Source organism: Monomorium pharaonis, chromosome 11 (assembly GCF_013373865.1).
Source record: "Monomorium pharaonis isolate MP-MQ-018 chromosome 11, ASM1337386v2, whole genome shotgun sequence".
In the NCBI taxonomy this organism is placed as follows: Eukaryota; Metazoa; Arthropoda; class Insecta; order Hymenoptera; family Formicidae; genus Monomorium; species Monomorium pharaonis.
In genome coordinates this window covers 6421407-6438282 of record NC_050477.1, presented here as the reverse complement: position 1 = coordinate 6438282, position 16876 = coordinate 6421407, and the positions used below count along the sequence as shown (strand labels likewise).

Below are 16876 nucleotides of genomic sequence, written 5' to 3'. Positions count from 1 at the left end.
AGGTGCTTCGTAAATCAGTCTCCAAATTAAAATTAAAAATTCTAACAGAATTTTAATATATGTATGTATGTATGTATGTATGTATGTATGTATGTATGTATGTATGTATGTATGTATGTATGTATGTATATATATATATAATATAAAATATATATATATATATATATATATATACACATATATACATATATATATATATATATATATATATATATATATATATAATATAAAATATGTTTTATATTATTGAAAAATATTTAAGAGAAATCTTTGAGAGAAATATTTGAGAGCAATGCCCTAATAATCTATCTTACTTTTTTAAATCATTAAAGTAATCTAAACTTAGGGAATACAAATTAATATATTAATCTAAAATTGATTAATATTAAGGTATTTTTCTTAATGTCAAAAGAGATATTAATTCTGTCAGATTCTGAAAACGGTGGCTACAACTGATGCGCAGAATCCTTCAATTCATGCTTGATATTTGGACATATATTTAAATTTGATAAACATCTGCAACTGAGATGACGTTTATTTTTTAGATGATTCTTGTTTCTCTTTGTCTATTTGCCGAAAATTCCGCGCTCGCAGCTACATCAGCAGTTTTAAACACTATACACAATATGTAAGTAATCTAGACGTACTACGTAGTAGAAACTTTTTGAATATAATAGCGTAATCTCCGGAGTTAATTGTACCTGTCCTGCCCGACTCTGCAGCCATTGGGCTAGACGATGACTGGATTCATCGGATACGAGGTCGCGTTTAAGTTTTTCTTACGAAGGGATCCGACCGAAGCTTCGTGTGATCGTAACGAGGAGGGGTTCGATTTTTCATCCACCCTTTCGCCATCGCGATCCGATAATAAGAATTCTGGATAAAAGAAATTGGCGAAAACACGTTTCTACAGATGGGCGAACGTCCACTATGCACACGAGGCAAGATGTACAAGACGCGATGAAGCTAAGAGACGGTAGCGATAGTCATACTAATAATAGTAGCTTTAACGTCCACTGCTTCAGTCGTATTATCATATCGTTCGAGATAGGCATTGCTGTAAAGAACAGCAGTAGCTAAAGAGAGAGAATCAAAAAAGCTACGGTATAATTACCTGCGTGTGCTACAAGATTACAAGTAATACTGTCGAAGTGAACGGATATTACTCGGGAAGCTCGAGTATTATTTAATTCGAAATTTTGGTAACATTTCAAGGTAATCTGTCACACTTGGATAATATTTGAAATACTCGGGTAGCCAAGTATCGACAGCACTAATTACAAGAGTATAAAGTATCAATTTTGTAGGCTCGCTCGCTCGCTCACTCGCTGTGGTTCGTAGAACGAGGATTCGCGTTCGCGATGTCGGATGTATCTTCGTTACGTTCTACTAGCGACTTCCGAAGGTGCGAAATCAACGCACAACACCCACTTTCGCGTAGCTCTCGAAGCTCTCGGGCGGATCTCAGCATCATTCGCAACAGCAGCAACATCATTAGCAACAGTCGGACTCTTACGATCATTTCAGGTATAATCTTACGAATAAGAACGTACTTTATAATTACAATGCCTTACTAATTTTTTTCTGTTTTTATTACTAACGGCACGTCGCTGCGTGACGGTTACAGGACGTGCCTATTTGGTCGTACGCAATGCTACAATTAAACTGTATATTTAGAAAAAACTTGTTCGTCTCAACGTTTTCACGTATCTACAGTAAACTCGTCCTCCCGAACAAACGGCCTAGAAACGACGCGGTCGTATTACCGCGCGCGTGTGTAAATGTGTCTGAGGGTGTGCGCGTGGTATATAAATTTTGTGTATATAATCTCACATATATTCGATTTCGTCTTTTATTTATATTATATATAACCGCGTCGCGATCAAGGACCCACCACGTGGACTCGCTTTTTCGTCCTCTTTCATTTCGAAGTCAGTCTTTCGGCAAACGACGGGTCCGATTACGCGCCCGATCGAGAGTTTCTGTCGCATTTTGCGCGAAGCACCGTACTTGAATCCTCCGCCATGTTAATCTCTCCGTCCTAGCTTACATTACGAATATTACCAAATATATTGCGTACTGGCAGCACTTTTTTCACATTTCGCGTTTTTTTTTTTCAGCGAACAATCTCTCCTTCGTATCTTCGTACCCCTCTGCGTCTCACCTGCAACACTCGTACGAAGAAGTCCTCACATAGTACTGAAGCGTCATTATTGAGATTATTCGCTCCGCTGATTATTTTAGCTTTCTGTAAACGCAGGCGGGAGAAATCGCCCTTTTTTCATTATTACAATAGTACGCAGGACGAACGTTGAGTCACGCAAGGTTGACCTAGCTCGTCGTTCTATCTCGAGATCTGTGGAAGATGATAGTTTTCGATCGTCGCTGTCCAGGGATGGGATTGAAGCTCCCCCTCCCCTTTGTGTGTGTGTGGTGTGTGTGGTGTGTGTGTGTGTGTGTGTGTATGTGTGTGGTGTGTGTGTGTGTGTGTGTGAAAGTTTTGTAAAAAAGGGAGAGGAATTACGCTCGACTTAACTCCATGGCGCGGTGCGAAGGAAGCTGCAGAGAAGAAGCTCCATGGTAAATCGATTCCCGTCGTTAGGATTGTCCCTCCCTGGATCGTGTACCTCTCAGCGAAGAAGGGCGGAAGGGTTTGGTAATCGTTTTTGCCGGGTAAATCGCGCGAATTATACCTCTATCGCGAAATCGTGAAAGGTTTCGTTCGCTTGTAGCATCGAAGGCATCAAATGCTAACTCTCTTTGGACGGTCTTTTGCTTCTCTTTCTCCTTCTCTTCCTGCACTTTTTTTCTTTTTCTTCTCCTCTTCGGGCTCTTTCCAAGCTCGAAGTACTCGAGTCGCTTCGCTATTGGCTTATTAATGCATCTCTTCAAGTGGGATTCGGCAGCGGTGTCTCCTGCCTGATGTCGCTTTTTAGTTTCACGAATTCTTTAGCGATTTCGTCATTGTTACGCTGTGAGAGAATTCGTAAAATCGTCCAACCGGTCTCGTCCATCTGAATACGCTTGCCGAGCGACAACCAGCACGCGCACGAGCCTTCTTCGACGATGTCCTTAAGTTGCATCACTGCGACTCCGACGAGCCTGTCCTCCCTCGCGAAACAATAATCTTTCACGCAGATATGTAACTCGTAGAAGTCTAGCTGTTGTTGCTCGTTACCGATCATGCTGAGAACAAAGATAAGGTAAAAGTTAGAGCAACTTTGTACCTGTGAAAATGTTTACAATTATTAATAAATTTTGCTTCGAAACTTACAAGTCAAAGCTCTCGTTAAATTGTGGCGACCAGTTATTGCTCTTCGATTTCGTCGATTGTTTTCTCTTCTTACCAGTAAGATGCGGTCCGATTAGATTCACCTCTACATATGGCCTGAACATACCCGTCGCCAATTGCCACTTCAAATCGTTCGCGGCCACAACTGAAAAATAAAAATATTTTTCGTTGTCGATGAAATTAAATTATTAATTAGCATTATTACTGTCAAAGTTGTACAATTAATTTTATTAATTTTATAAAAGTGTACCTTTGACAGTAACTTTCTGCTCTCCTGTTCCCGGATGTGTAAAGAGATCCACTTGAATGCTCACTTCGCCCACCGAACCCTCATCCGAACCAGCGGTATCTGGAACTTGAAGAGTTTGCAAGTCAGAATTTACGCTCAAATACGATAGTCGTGAAGCTATAGAATGGCATCTAGACACTATGCGGACTTCGTCTGATTCTATCTGAGATGCTATGATCTTAGACTAAAGCTAAGAGAGTCTATTTTCGATTTCTATTTCTAGAGCAGATTACATGCCCTGATAATAGGCAAGTCAGATACTTGTTGAAAGCGTATTTATCATAGAAGACGAAGTCAGCCTCCACGCGAAAAGTTTTTTACGTTTTAGTCACATGGTAAGTGTTGAGAATTACAAATTTTTCGATTTTATCGATTTTGCATGAAAAAAAAACCGTTTTCTTTTATATTCGGAGAATTCTGGCTACAATCTTCGAAGTCTTTAGTGCGTATGATACAAGTGTCATGGTGCAAATCGAATCCGTGATTCCCTTTTTTTGTGGATGTTCCTTCAAATTTTCGAAGGAATAATATGGCACTAGACAATAATGGGTATGTCACGCGCTTGTAACAAGAATCGTGTATAGTGATCGTGTATAGTGGTTAAATAACAAGATTTTCTTGATATAAGTATACGTTTGTGTCAGAAGCATTGTATTGAAAAAACATGAGGCCGAGGCCGAAAGAGGCATTTTGCTGGTCAGTAAAGTTCTCAGTAGTAGCAGCAAGAGTGGCGGTAGTAGCAGCAGCGGCAGTGATAACAGCACAGCTTCCTAACATAGCTATCGTTATCGAGACGTTTTTGGAACGTTTTTCTTTTTCTTTTCTCAAATTATAAAAAATCATCAATATAAATGTAAAGATTTAAAAGATATATACATCTCTTATTGTCCGTTTATCACTATTTATTATTTAGGAATTTAATTTAGTATTTAATAATTTATAAAATTATTTCAAAATTGTTAGTAAAAGAGTGTATTGTGGAAAAATGAAAAAGATAAATTGCATCGAAAAACATCTCGACGAAACGATTAATTCACTACTGCCTAAAAAGTTTCTCCGACACTTCCAGCGACTTTCTAAGGTCTGCTCTGGTGGTACCTTGTCGACTCTCTCGACGAAGAGAGGGCTTGGTCTGGCGAAGGGGTTCCTCGAGGCTTTCCATACCCTCGGCTCCTTCCCCTTCGTCACCTCTCTCGCTGCTCATCGAACGCTGACGCTGACGTAGCGTTGACGCATCGTTCAGCGGCACTGTCCCGACAATTTTCATTACGTCGTAATGTGAGTGTAAATACGCACACGCCAATGTATACTGACTCCTCGCGCGACAGTTGTACGACGGAACGTGTAATGTGTCGTTAGAATATATCGTTTGTATTTAATATGTGTTTTTTATTGATTTCGCTTTTATTGCTATTTTATTTTCGTAATTGCAATAACAAAAAACATATATAAAAATAATACTTATTACGATTTATTAATTTGTAATGTGACTAATGTATTTAGAGCGACATACCTTGGTTGACTTGCGAAGTGACGAAGGTCTTGATAAGAGTGTCCGTCGTTTGTGTGTACAAGCTCAATGCGTAACGAAGACTCTGCAGTTCCGGTGATTTTTCTAGGAACGTCTTCTTCAAGCCGTTACCGCCAGCGTGGAAGTACTGTTTGATCGTGTCCAGAGCGACTTCGAGAACCGCGCACTGCTTCGGCGAAAGATTCTTCTCGACCTCCTTGGAAATATCCTGAGTGAATAAGAATGTTTAACAACAGCTTTGAAGCGACTTTATATTCACTTCAATGTCACTAAAAAGTTCAAATATTATAATTTTTACAATTTGAATAATTTATTTCTATTACCATAACTCCACTAAGCGCATTTTTAACATCGGGTTTTCCAGCCATATGGTTTTTAAACAGCTTCGACATATCTTCTATCTTGGCGTTTGCAGCAAGGTTCTTTGCATTATCTGTCAGATTCTTAAACATCATCTATAAGAAACAAGAATTATAAGTCGTAATACATATCGCTTAATAATATTCTACCAACGAGATTTAGTTATCATACGTACGCTCTTATCTGTCATAGGTGGCAAAACGACAGTCTTCTCTAAAATTCTCATGACTATCTTCCACAGTTCTTTTAGTAGTCTTTTCAATACCGTTTTTTCGCACGATTCAGCGTAGAGAGATAGGCTACCGTCGAGCAGAACCATAAGCGGCCTCAAAACGTCATCGGCTTCTACGGCTACGTTGTTTCTTTGCGCCGGCTGCGACAGAGTTACCTGTCCTCCGCCTTTGATAGCCAACAGAAGGTCTCCTAGTTCCCTAACGGAAACTGTTATTCGCGGTTCCAAACTGTTTGCGAATAGTATAGCCAAATCGTCCAGAGCGCCGTTTAGCTGTTGTTGCAATTCCTTCAATATGTTCGCCGCGTCTTCCTCGAGCTTGTCGCCACCCATTGACTCGAACATCTTTTCTAATTGCACCCGAAGTTGTTGAATATTGTTCATCAGAATGCACGCCTGTGGAATAAAATAATTTGTAAAAAAATTATTAATAACTTTGTTTGAATCTCTGCACTTTTCGTTACATTCGAGCACGTACAATTCGTTCCTCCTTTAGATGGCTGGGAAATTCCTTCTTCACTATATCCGCATAAGCTACTAAAACTTTGACGATGGTCTTAGCAAATCTCTTCATGTATCTTTTCCAAATCTCTGGGTCTGGACATTCCAACTTCGATACTACATCGAAGCATTGCGTCAGTTGTGTGAAAACATCGACGACGGAGACGCTGAAGAGCACATGCTCGCTGCTCTTCTGGAACTGTAAGAAAAGATTAAAGGACCATTAGAGAAGGCTGCAGTATTATACCGTACCGAGATTCGTGAATAACATGGTGACATATCACTTACGCCTTCCTTTTTATCTCTACTAAAGGCACCGTGGAGATATTCTAATGATACGTCATCGTTCTCATTAAGCCATTGCATGACGAAGGGTTCGAACCAGGCTGGGTATTCTGGCACGGCGCCCTTATATGGCGGCACGTCCTTGACGTAGTTGGCATGTAGCCACTTGACTTTAAAGTGTAAATTCATATAGGCCGAGGACTTGCACAGTCTATGCTGCTCGTGCTCCTCCAGGGCGTACTTCATGTCCACCGCGAACAAAGACCACATCGTGGCTGCCGACAGTTGACCGATGTTGAGCTCCTGAGGGAATTGATTTAACACAGGTGCATAGCTGTTCTTGTCCTCCTCGATCACCGAAACTATCAGGGCGATCAGTTTGTGCCAGAAGTCGAGTGAGTCGAGTCGCGGCCCATGATCGTCCGTGTCTCGCTTCGCCTCGTTCGGATCTGCCTGGAACTCCCGATTGTACAAATCGTAACAGTTTTCAAAAAGGAACTGATAAGTTGATCGCAGGCACGCCTTCACACAGTCCTTCACAACGGTGCTGGCCCGTGGCGGGCTTGACAGTTCCTGGACCTTCATACGGAAGAACGTAATGCTCGTCAGCAGATCCACAGTACTCTTCAAATCCATCAGCTTCTCCTGGCTCGAGGCGGGAAAATTGTTCCTGTACATCGACAGATCGATCCTGAGAGAGTTATGCAGCTGATCCAATAGCTTGACGAACTTTTCTTTCTGCAACGAGAATCATCAATTTTCAGCTTTTTTTTATTAGTAATGGTAACTGGTAAGAATTCTTTTTTAAGGAAATTTTTTTGAGCTACAATAAATACGTCCGTTTGTTTTATTTTACCGCAAAAGTTTTTCATTTTTCCGAGCTAATATCTGTATATTTCGATAAGAGACTTTCTTGTAAAATTTCTCTTTTTTAGTTTCTAAAGATTTTGAGCCATGCCGAATTTCTTCGTGGTCGGAAAATTTCGCGTAATATTTTCGAAGGGAAACATGCATAATTCAAGAATATGAGAAACATGCTCTCTCATATACATCGGTTCTCTTCCGGAATTAAGAGATTTACAAATTTAAATTTCGTGTGCAAAATTTCGATTCACATATCGTTCGTTTTGTTTTATGGGGGCTGAGAGAACGTCGATTCGCGTGAAGATATGCAAAAAAAATTTTCATATTCTCCGTGCGGCAGGAAAATCCATTCGCTTGGCCTTGTCCTGCCAGTCAGTTGAAGACTATACAGATGGTGGAAAAAGAACAAGAAGAGAATCTTAATTAAAATCTTAATTAAGTAGCGTGCATACGGTCTTTTGCTATTTTTTCTCGGTCCTTCAAAAAAGTTATATGCTAAAAAAGATGTAATAAAAAATGCAATCATAAACACGATCCTACCTATAATGCAGGCATGGAATAACGAATCTTTCGAAGGCGAGCATCTCTCGCTTACTTTATTGTCAATGTAACGAAAAGTCAAGTTACTAATTCTTGAAAGAAATCCGTTTTAATCCGCTAAATAACCGATTCGCCAAGACTCGGGGTATATTCAAAGTGCTTCGACGCCGGCAGAAACTTGATTTAATCCCTTTCGAAAGTTTGCAAAGTAATTATTTAACCAGTATTATATATATTCGCGTCGGTTGATCTCATTATTCCTGGTGACCTGGTGAGAAATTGATAGAGAGTCGGGCGAAAAGCGCGACCGTCTAGGATATGAGAAGTAGCTCCGGATAACAAATAGCGCCGGTTGCCAGGAAATTGCACGAGTATTTCTTGCTTCTCTCGCCGCCGGGTTCGAGTATTCGCCATCCTTCACTCTTCTACGCTTACCCTACTACGCGCGGTAGAGATATCACAGCGCAATCTTCAACATCCGGCACTTACCCCGAAGTTACTGGCGGCGAATCTATCACTAGCTGACACGGCCGGACTGGCGGTCGTGTGGGCGTAGTATGCGTTTATGTTCGCCAGGAGGGTCGACATAACGGCCGGCACGCCTGGACACAGGTACTTGGTTGAGAGGCAGTGGAAATGCCTGGAAAATGCGAAATCACGATTCGCGTGAAGATATGCAAAAAGAAGTATCGTGATACCATTTGTCTTAATTTCTTTCGTTTTGCCTCAGAACAGTCTTACTTTAATCTCAAATGCACCATACACGACTTCAATTTTTATTTGATTTTAATTTTAGTTTTAATTTATATTGTCTTGCAATAACAGAAACAGTAGCTTTCGATAGCGGAAAAATTAATGGTATGAGTTTGACGATACTCACGTCATCGCCTGGTAGATGCTTTCGATGCCGTAACGCATGGCGAATTCGTCGACGAGTTCTTCGCCGGGAGGATCAAAGTAAACCTTCCAGGCGTCGTCACCCTTCGCCTGAGGCAGGGTCACCATGCCGCCGTTTTCCTCGCACAGACTATGGAAGAGATTCTCGTGTAGACAGGTGTACTGCACATGGTAAGGTGCCACCTTCTCCTCGCCCTTGATCTCAACGCTAATGTGCAGCCTAATGGCGCCCGACACTGCACTCTTGTCCGTTCTCTTTTCCAGGTTGTACCAGACATCCATCTCGCCGCTGAGTGTCCGGACTTCAATAATGGTCTGTCCAAGAAAGTCGTCGCTCTCCCTTGTTAGTTTTTGCCTCAGCTTCGACTTCAGGTCGTTGTCTTCATCCCACACTCGAACTTTGATTCGATCGGACGAATTGTGGCACTCGCTGCAAACAGAGATTTGTGGTTTTTACAATGCCTATCATAGCGCTCTTTAAACCGCATTTTTCCTGAGACCAAATTAAATTTCTTCCATCAATTTTAAATAATAATCTATCGATGAAAATATACGTGCAGCACTAATGTACTTCAACGATGGATAAGTAAATATGTAAATATCAACTTAAACACATGCGAGCAAACACAATTGACGTCATCCCTCGTGAAAACGGGAGAGAATTTGCAGTCAACAAGATTGAGAACGGAAAGAATTACGCATTCTCCGCTGGCGTAGTAGGGAAACTTGTCGAAATTACTTACAAGTAAAACTTCTCGTGCCATACTGGATTCAGTTCTCGCGGCATAGTCCTCGTACGTTTCTTTACTTTACCAACTTGGACCGTCACGTATGGATCGGATGTGCCGCTCTTATCTTTGGCGATTAATCCCTGAGCGCTGATCACTAAAGACGAGAGAAGAATACAATTAGCAGACTATCCGTTAGGCTGAAATGCCTAGACTTCGCGACGGAATGAACTGAGACTGTGGAAAATTTAATTCTCGAGAACGTAAATTTCTAATTTTGCGGTGTACATAATTTGATTACCACGGGACAATACCGTCGAATGAAAACATTACAGAGTTTGCCAGCTGGCCAGTATCCAAGAACGCGACTGCGAGGATTAATCCGGTAAAGCTAACAGAACCGGATATCCGTCGGAACATATGCTCGCACCACACTGGCGAAAAAAATTTTCCGTAAACCCGTAATCCATTTTTAATCGAACGATCGCGTCACGACGAAATGGTGTACCATGAACAATTTTCGCGTACTTTTGTTATATTCCTTACTCCGTACAATTGCGTAAAAAAGCGAACAATAAAAACGTTGTATGAGATCTCAAATTCACGACTTGATTCGAAAAAATTTTTGCGAATAAGGCCGATTCGCGCACTTAAATAGCAGCCTTATCGATATACCAGCCGAAATCTATCTTGCAGGCTTGTCGCATCGTTCAGTAAGATTGTCGTTTCGATTTGAGTCGGACAATCGATTACAAACGTGGTTACGGCTTTTGAAACCGAAGTCGCGCGTTCAACATTGCAAACCCTCGAAGCGATAAAATTTTACAGTCCTGCCCCGATTCTGATTTGGCGACGTATGCGTATTTTATACACATTCCTTATTGGCGGTAACCCGCATTTACGCCGCGTCGCGATGTTTCACGTTTATTACTTATGACAGATACTATGTCGTATCATTGGTAGACAAGCTACTCTATTTCGAGAATGGATGTTTTTTTTTTTTTTTTTTTTTTTTTGTGTGGTGACTTAAAATTACGATGATATGAATCTACGAATTGCTCGATCTTTCATTACTGTCGACTTTCGTAATAGACGGTAGACTATCTGGAAGAATTTTTAGGCGGATATTTCACATTCATCTATTTGCACGTACGCGTCGACCGAATGAATAAATATGACTTTGCTTTATGCAAGAATTTAATTAAAAATAGATAGTTTGGAAACAGGGTAGAGAATCCCGCAGGGCTTTTATCTCGAAATATTCGAGGAATTGAGAGGAGCTGATGCTTCCCTACCTTCCCCATTATTAAATCGCTCGGTGCTTTTTACAAAACTCTTCAGATTTAACACAATTGACTTGATTCTCCGAGGACTTGATTCTACGAAGAACTTGTATTTCAATTTTTGAATGAAAAAATTATATGGACGAATAATAAATTAATAAACGTAGTCAAATCAATTTTTAATTAGCATTTATCCGTAAAATAACGTGGAATATCCTCTTTTCATAAATTATATGGACGAATAATAAATTAATAAACGTAGTCAAATCAATTTTTAATTAGCATTTATCCGTAAGATAACGTGGAATATCCTCTTTTCATCTATCTCTTCATTATAGTTACAGATAGTTACAAAGATATGCGACGTATATGAGAAGATGCATGCAAAGGTTCAACATCCATCCGATTTGGACATTTGATATCCATTGTAGGCAGCCATCATAAAAGCGTGCAGAAGCTCGGCTTGGATATACATATATCATAATAACGTACGTATATGGGAATATTATATACGTATACGTACACATACATATATGTTACGACATAAAAGGAATATTTAACATATAAATATATATGTGTGTGTGTGTGTGTGTATGCGTGTATGTGGCATCATATATCAGATAGCGTGCTTCGATTAGATCGACGGACAGACACACATGCCCATGCTACTAACTCTTTTTGATTTGCACCGCCACGCCGATTGCAGTGGGGACGATCGTCGATGCTTCCTGTCCTCGATGAATGTCGATTTCATACCTAATCTCATTAATCATCAAGTCATCGCCACAATCCACTTGGTGAGAGAGATGTCAAGAGTCTCGGTGCTGTATATGCACACGCACTGAGTGTTGTGCGTGTGTGTATGTGTGTATGTGTGTAGGTGTGTTAATTTGCGCAGCAGATTGCGTCCTATGTCGCACAACATCTGTACTATTCATCTGGACATAAATGACCGTGTACTTCATTAATATTTAACAATTAATTTGAGTGAAGAATCGTTATCACGATAACGATCGAGTCAGGTTTTTTGATTTGTAGTATCGCATTTTTGCATTTTATTTGATATGCGGCGCTTAAGATTGAGAATGTTACTGCGGATATACGCGGACGCGATTGAAATTGAATACTTCAACGCGGATAAATCCATTACGAATCAAACGTATCTATCGAACGTTGAAAAGTCCTCGCTGTTAAACGAAACGATATATGTGGACGAGGTGAATGCGTGAACGCGTGTTTTATATTGTCACGTGGTGTTCTACGTGACCCGTTATAATATAGCTTGATATTTTCACATTTCGCGAATTTAATTTCTAAATACTTAAAACGCCTAGAATATAACGCTGCATGCCTCGTGTTGACGCATCGCGTTCGCATCTAATTTCGAAAAAGGGAACATCGAATCAATCGTATGCAACAATTAACCGCGAAACAACATAAATATCGCAATTATCATCGAACGTATAATTTGTCGTTTGCGTGTGCGTTACGAGGTTGATCGTTATCAATGCATATTGATTCTACATGTTAAGCCGCGTACTCCGTGCACAAATCCAATCTCGCGATCGAACACACTCACACACACTAATTTAACGCATCGTACTTGCAGCCTGCAGCCGCAAGCTGCATTCATTTTTAATTGATCATACTGCGGCGATGCGTACATTGCGGCGATTGTGCGCGATGTCGCACGGGATATATGCTTTGTTCTTTTTTATTATCTTGCGAACGGATCCTACGGAAATAATACGATCCTTCTCCTCTCTCTCTCTCTCTCTCTCTCTCTCTCTCTCTCTCTCTCACGTCTCTACCGACACTCGATCCTCAAGCGCAATCTGCAACGATATCTCGTAGTCATTTTAATTTGCGCCCAGTGAGTCAAGAAATTTGATTACTGGGCCGGAAGAGGAAGCGGCGCCGACTGTTACCATTTCAGTTCCACTCCTTTCACCATGCAATTCGCACCTCGGTTTAGCCCCTTATTTCCTTGAAGCTCCTCTCTTATCTCGTGGCGGTTAATCCACCGAGGGAGCACAATCAAAATCAGATTACTCTCAGAATTAAGCATAATATAGAGAAAATCAAACCAAATTAAAATTCAGAATTCATTACGCAAGGAAACGTTAAGCTCAATCTTGTTTCATTATTTCGGAGAGAAAACTTTCAATTCTTATGTATATTAATAGTTAAAATTAACACTTGAATCCTCTCGCAAAGATTTATATATACGTTCATGGTGTATGTAGGTCGGTATTGCCTTCTTCTTCCTCGATGTAATTTTTATCAGGACAAGTCACGAGCAGAGCAGAAACGGTCAGCCAACGAATCAACCAGTCGGCACTTGGTTGACAACCTCTTGGTTGGCCGACATTTTCTTGGCGAAGAAACTTCATCCGGAAATCATTTTAATTTTCTTTCGCTCCTTTTTTTTGATTATTCGGACTCAGCTTTCCGCGCCGAGAGTATATAAATGTAGGAGAAAGAAAACGCTCGCGACAAAGAGAAAATAAAAAGCTTAGAAAAGAGGAGACGCGTTGTCTAAAACAGACCATTCCGCCGATTTTATTCTCCTCTCATTTTTTTTTTTATACTGCGTCCTATTTACTTATCTCCCGTTTTCAACGGGATAACCGTAACCCTCCCTTTTTCATACCTCGCTTTTTCCTTCGCTACTTCCGTCGTTAGCGGCGGACGAGGAAAACGCCGCTGGATACGTCGGCAGCTTTTGAAAGGCAAAAAAGTTTCGTTGCAGTTCGCCATGCTGCTCCTGCTTATCGATTTTTCTCCACCGGAACACGTTTCCACGGTACAAATATCGTTTATTCTTCTTTATGTTCTCACAGTTGATTACAAATAATTAAGTACCTCTTACATAGAGTCTTCCCATCGTCTCTTGCATTACGTTAAGTGCATAAAATGCAATTGACGTTAAATTTCGTGCCATTAAAAATTCGCTCTCCCTCAGTAATCTTTTTGTTCAGCTTCGAGTAGGATAGAGCAATACATTACGACTTGTTATCGTATTATTATGGAAATGTTAGATATACGAGTGATGATAAGAGATACGAAATGCTTGTGGGGGCGCTCAAGCGAAACGTTAAGGCCTCCTTTGGGAGCCTCGGCGAACTTATTCGGTTATTTAAGACGACCGAGACTCTGCCAAGAAAATTTCTCTACGTGTAAGATTCTCTTCACCTGGATACGCGAATCCCTGCAGTGGGAGGCATCACTGCAGACGCATCTCAAGGCAGGCTTCTCCATTTGCGGATTTCAATATCGGTACTCGCCCTAGGAGCGATGAAAGAAAGCAAATCGAATCCCATTGGATTTTTCTTTTAGCTCCTCGTTTAACGTTTTCGGCGCGTTCCTAGCGTATCTCTCCAACCGACGCGCGACATGACGTCTTCAATCGCATTTCGACTGTTTCTCATTATTGGCTGCGATCTACGTTAAACACGGGATATGTTGGAATTTTCTTCTCTTTCTTTCTGTATTACATATATTTTACTTTAATACTTAAAGTATTAAAGAGACGTGTTGAGAATCGGCGAAATTCTCTCGCGACAAAGCGATATAACATTATATTGAGAACTCTGCGTTTTGTATTCCGATTAAGGCTCGTACAGTTGTATTATTTTACTTGCCATTTCCAAGTAGATAAGAAATATATATCTATTCATACATGACGTGAATGGACTGCGGAGGCTGAGCATAGCTATTACGCTTGTCTGTACGTTGAACTATCGATTCTCGCGAGGAGAAGCGCATACGTATGCAGCTTACATCCGCTTCTATCCGCCACGTCGTTGGCGGCAGCGGCACTACGATTGCAATTTCGATCGGTGAACTGTAATTTTCTATGACATACGATACTTGTAATGTCGTGTAAAGTTATACGCCCAGGACGCTTATTATTTTTATTGACATTTCGCTGCTACAGCAGCACCGGCGAATTGATAAAAATCGAGGGAAATAAAAGTTGCCGCTGTAAACAAAAATTAGCTACTATATGTAGTCGAGAGGATTTCGGCTATTCCCGCGGACGACGCATAAATGATATAATTCACCGACAAATTATACTTATCGATTCGACACATTACCCTGGAAGCATCGACACTCGAGATAACTCAAGGGATCCGGATTACATTAAAATCCCGTCGTTAGAGCGACGAACGCGTTACGCTTTCCAGGTGACCGACCAGCAGAACTTTACAAATTACTTTAGTTTTCATTGTAACAACAGGAATGCGAGACGAGAATAGCAATATATATATATATATATATATATATATATATATATATATATATATCGCCTCAATTTTAATATATTTCGGAACTTTACGCAAGAATGAACAGTAACGTCGGAGATTCAGATATGTCGCTCGATCGATCCTCGGGGTTTGACTTCGTGCCGGACGAAGTGCATCGATCGCACAATGTGCACGCCCCAGTGGTGCAATTGGAATGCGAGAACTCGACTGCGGAGTACGCGGCACAACGCAAAGTGTACCTCATGTATCACGCATCATTGCTTGTCAACCCGATGATGCATAGATCATGAGATAGATCTTTTCGTCATTGCTTTGACTCGAGTGATTGAAAAATCGAGATATATATATATATATATATATATATATATGTGTGAAACTGTGCTTATCGAAAAGCACGGACGCGCGCGTACAGGATGCATAATACATATGTCGCTTCTGCTCTTGATTACGGATTGCCAGATGAATTCGTAACCTGTCTGCTTCGCTGAGTGAGATCAAATTCCAAACTCATCGAAGAATCTGTAAGCGACAGAAATTACACGACCGTGATGCATCCTGTACCGCAGTGATTTCGAAACTTGTTCTCGTGACTCATTGAGTCAGTGAGACAAAATACAATAGTATCCTTTTACCAAAAGAAAGTAAGTGAGGAGCTTTGTAGACGTATGCAAAAAATTTTTAGGAAGTTTTCGTGTAATAGTGTATCTCAAGCGTGTGTAGTTACGAAATTGGTGGCTTGTTATCGAGATTGTGGTGAAGAATCGTTAGAACGTTTTCTAAAGGTATCAGTATCGTGTCACCTGTGATGGCGATCTTGCAGGACCACTTGCTGGTACCCTCAAGGACGATTTGTTCGGCCTGCTCGAGGCTGTCTATGTGCGTATCCGGGTCGACTGAAAACGTCGTGCTGAAAAGAAGACAATGTCGTCATCGAATCGTCCTTCGACAACCTCTTGTACTACCCTTCTCCTCTCATCGTCATTTCACACTTTTTAGAGATTCCTTGGAAAGGAGGATTCCTCTCGGTATCTTTCAGGTGACCAAGAAGTGTATGTTTTACAGAGGCCACCGAAGAACGCCGGACCGTCGCAAGAAAATCGTCCATAATCATCCATCATCCAGTAGTAGCAGCAGAAGGAGCAGCAGCAGCAGCAGCAGCAGCAGCAGCAGCAGCAGCGGCAGCAGCCAACAGTAGCAACGACGGCAGCATATTCAGCTCAGCTAGGCTAGCAGGAATACATTCGCGCAGCCGGAATACTAGGGTATTTTTCCGAGATTAGCTTATGTGTATCTCGGTACTTTTGTGTACGTGTAAAAGCAAAGCGAGACAAGTGTTTTAGATCCGCGCCTCAATATAGGATGGATTAGTTTCTACTCTGTAGAATCTTCTATGCTTTTTACGAATTTTGCGCGAGTCAAACAAACAAAATTTGACAGATGAATATGGATGGTGGATGTCAGTGGATAGATGAGACTACTCGAATCTCGAATTACAGTTTGACTAAAAGCAACGCGATTGATTTTATTTACATGAAAAAGGAACGATGAAATTGGCGCTTCTCGACACGGAAGAATAATAGATGGGATAAAGTCGAAGAGAGCGAAAATCACGACACGTTACGTACAACGGAATGCCATACCAAGTTCTATCCAAGTTTCATTCCAAGTATGCACAAGAAAGACCAATCGATCACACGCGTGTTGTGCGGATATGGTAACAAACGCATCGCTATGCCACCTGTTAATCTCCTGTTTTGTACAGAACAGGAAGCTGTTCTTTAGGTGCGTCTATCAGCTGAAATA

At 40.9% G+C, this 16876-nt stretch overlaps 1 protein-coding gene across 8 annotated transcripts in view; it reads right to left on the bottom strand.

Annotated features, from left to right (window-relative positions):
• Nucleotides 1–552: 552 nt before the first annotated feature.
• The window catches only part of LOC105837479, an 83869-nt gene continuing 67545 nt past the window's right edge, over nt 553–16876 (bottom strand). For 3 of the 8 annotated variants that reach the window (XM_036293981.1, XM_036293983.1, XM_036293985.1), the window contains 12 exons: nt 9535–9676; nt 8775–9221; nt 8384–8534; nt 6494–7228; nt 6183–6404; nt 5648–6100; nt 5436–5567; nt 5095–5320; nt 4680–4829; nt 3543–3647; nt 3275–3437; nt 553–3186 (listed from right to left, as the gene is read on the bottom strand). In XM_036293981.1, the coding sequence (XP_036149874.1) occupies nt 2889–3186; nt 3275–3437; nt 3543–3647; nt 4680–4829; nt 5095–5320; nt 5436–5567; nt 5648–6100; nt 6183–6404; nt 6494–7228; nt 8384–8534; nt 8775–9221; nt 9535–9676 (3224 nt within the window). In that variant the 3' untranslated portion in view covers nt 553–2888. Of the gene's footprint in view, nt 3187–3274; nt 3438–3542; nt 3648–4679; nt 4830–5094; nt 5321–5435; nt 5568–5647; nt 6101–6182; nt 6405–6493; nt 7229–8383; nt 8535–8774; nt 9222–9534; nt 9677–15873; nt 15981–16876 lie in introns of all 8 variants that reach the window. The other 5 variants (XM_036293986.1, XM_036293987.1, XM_036293982.1 and 2 more) reach the window with 4 other exon arrangements.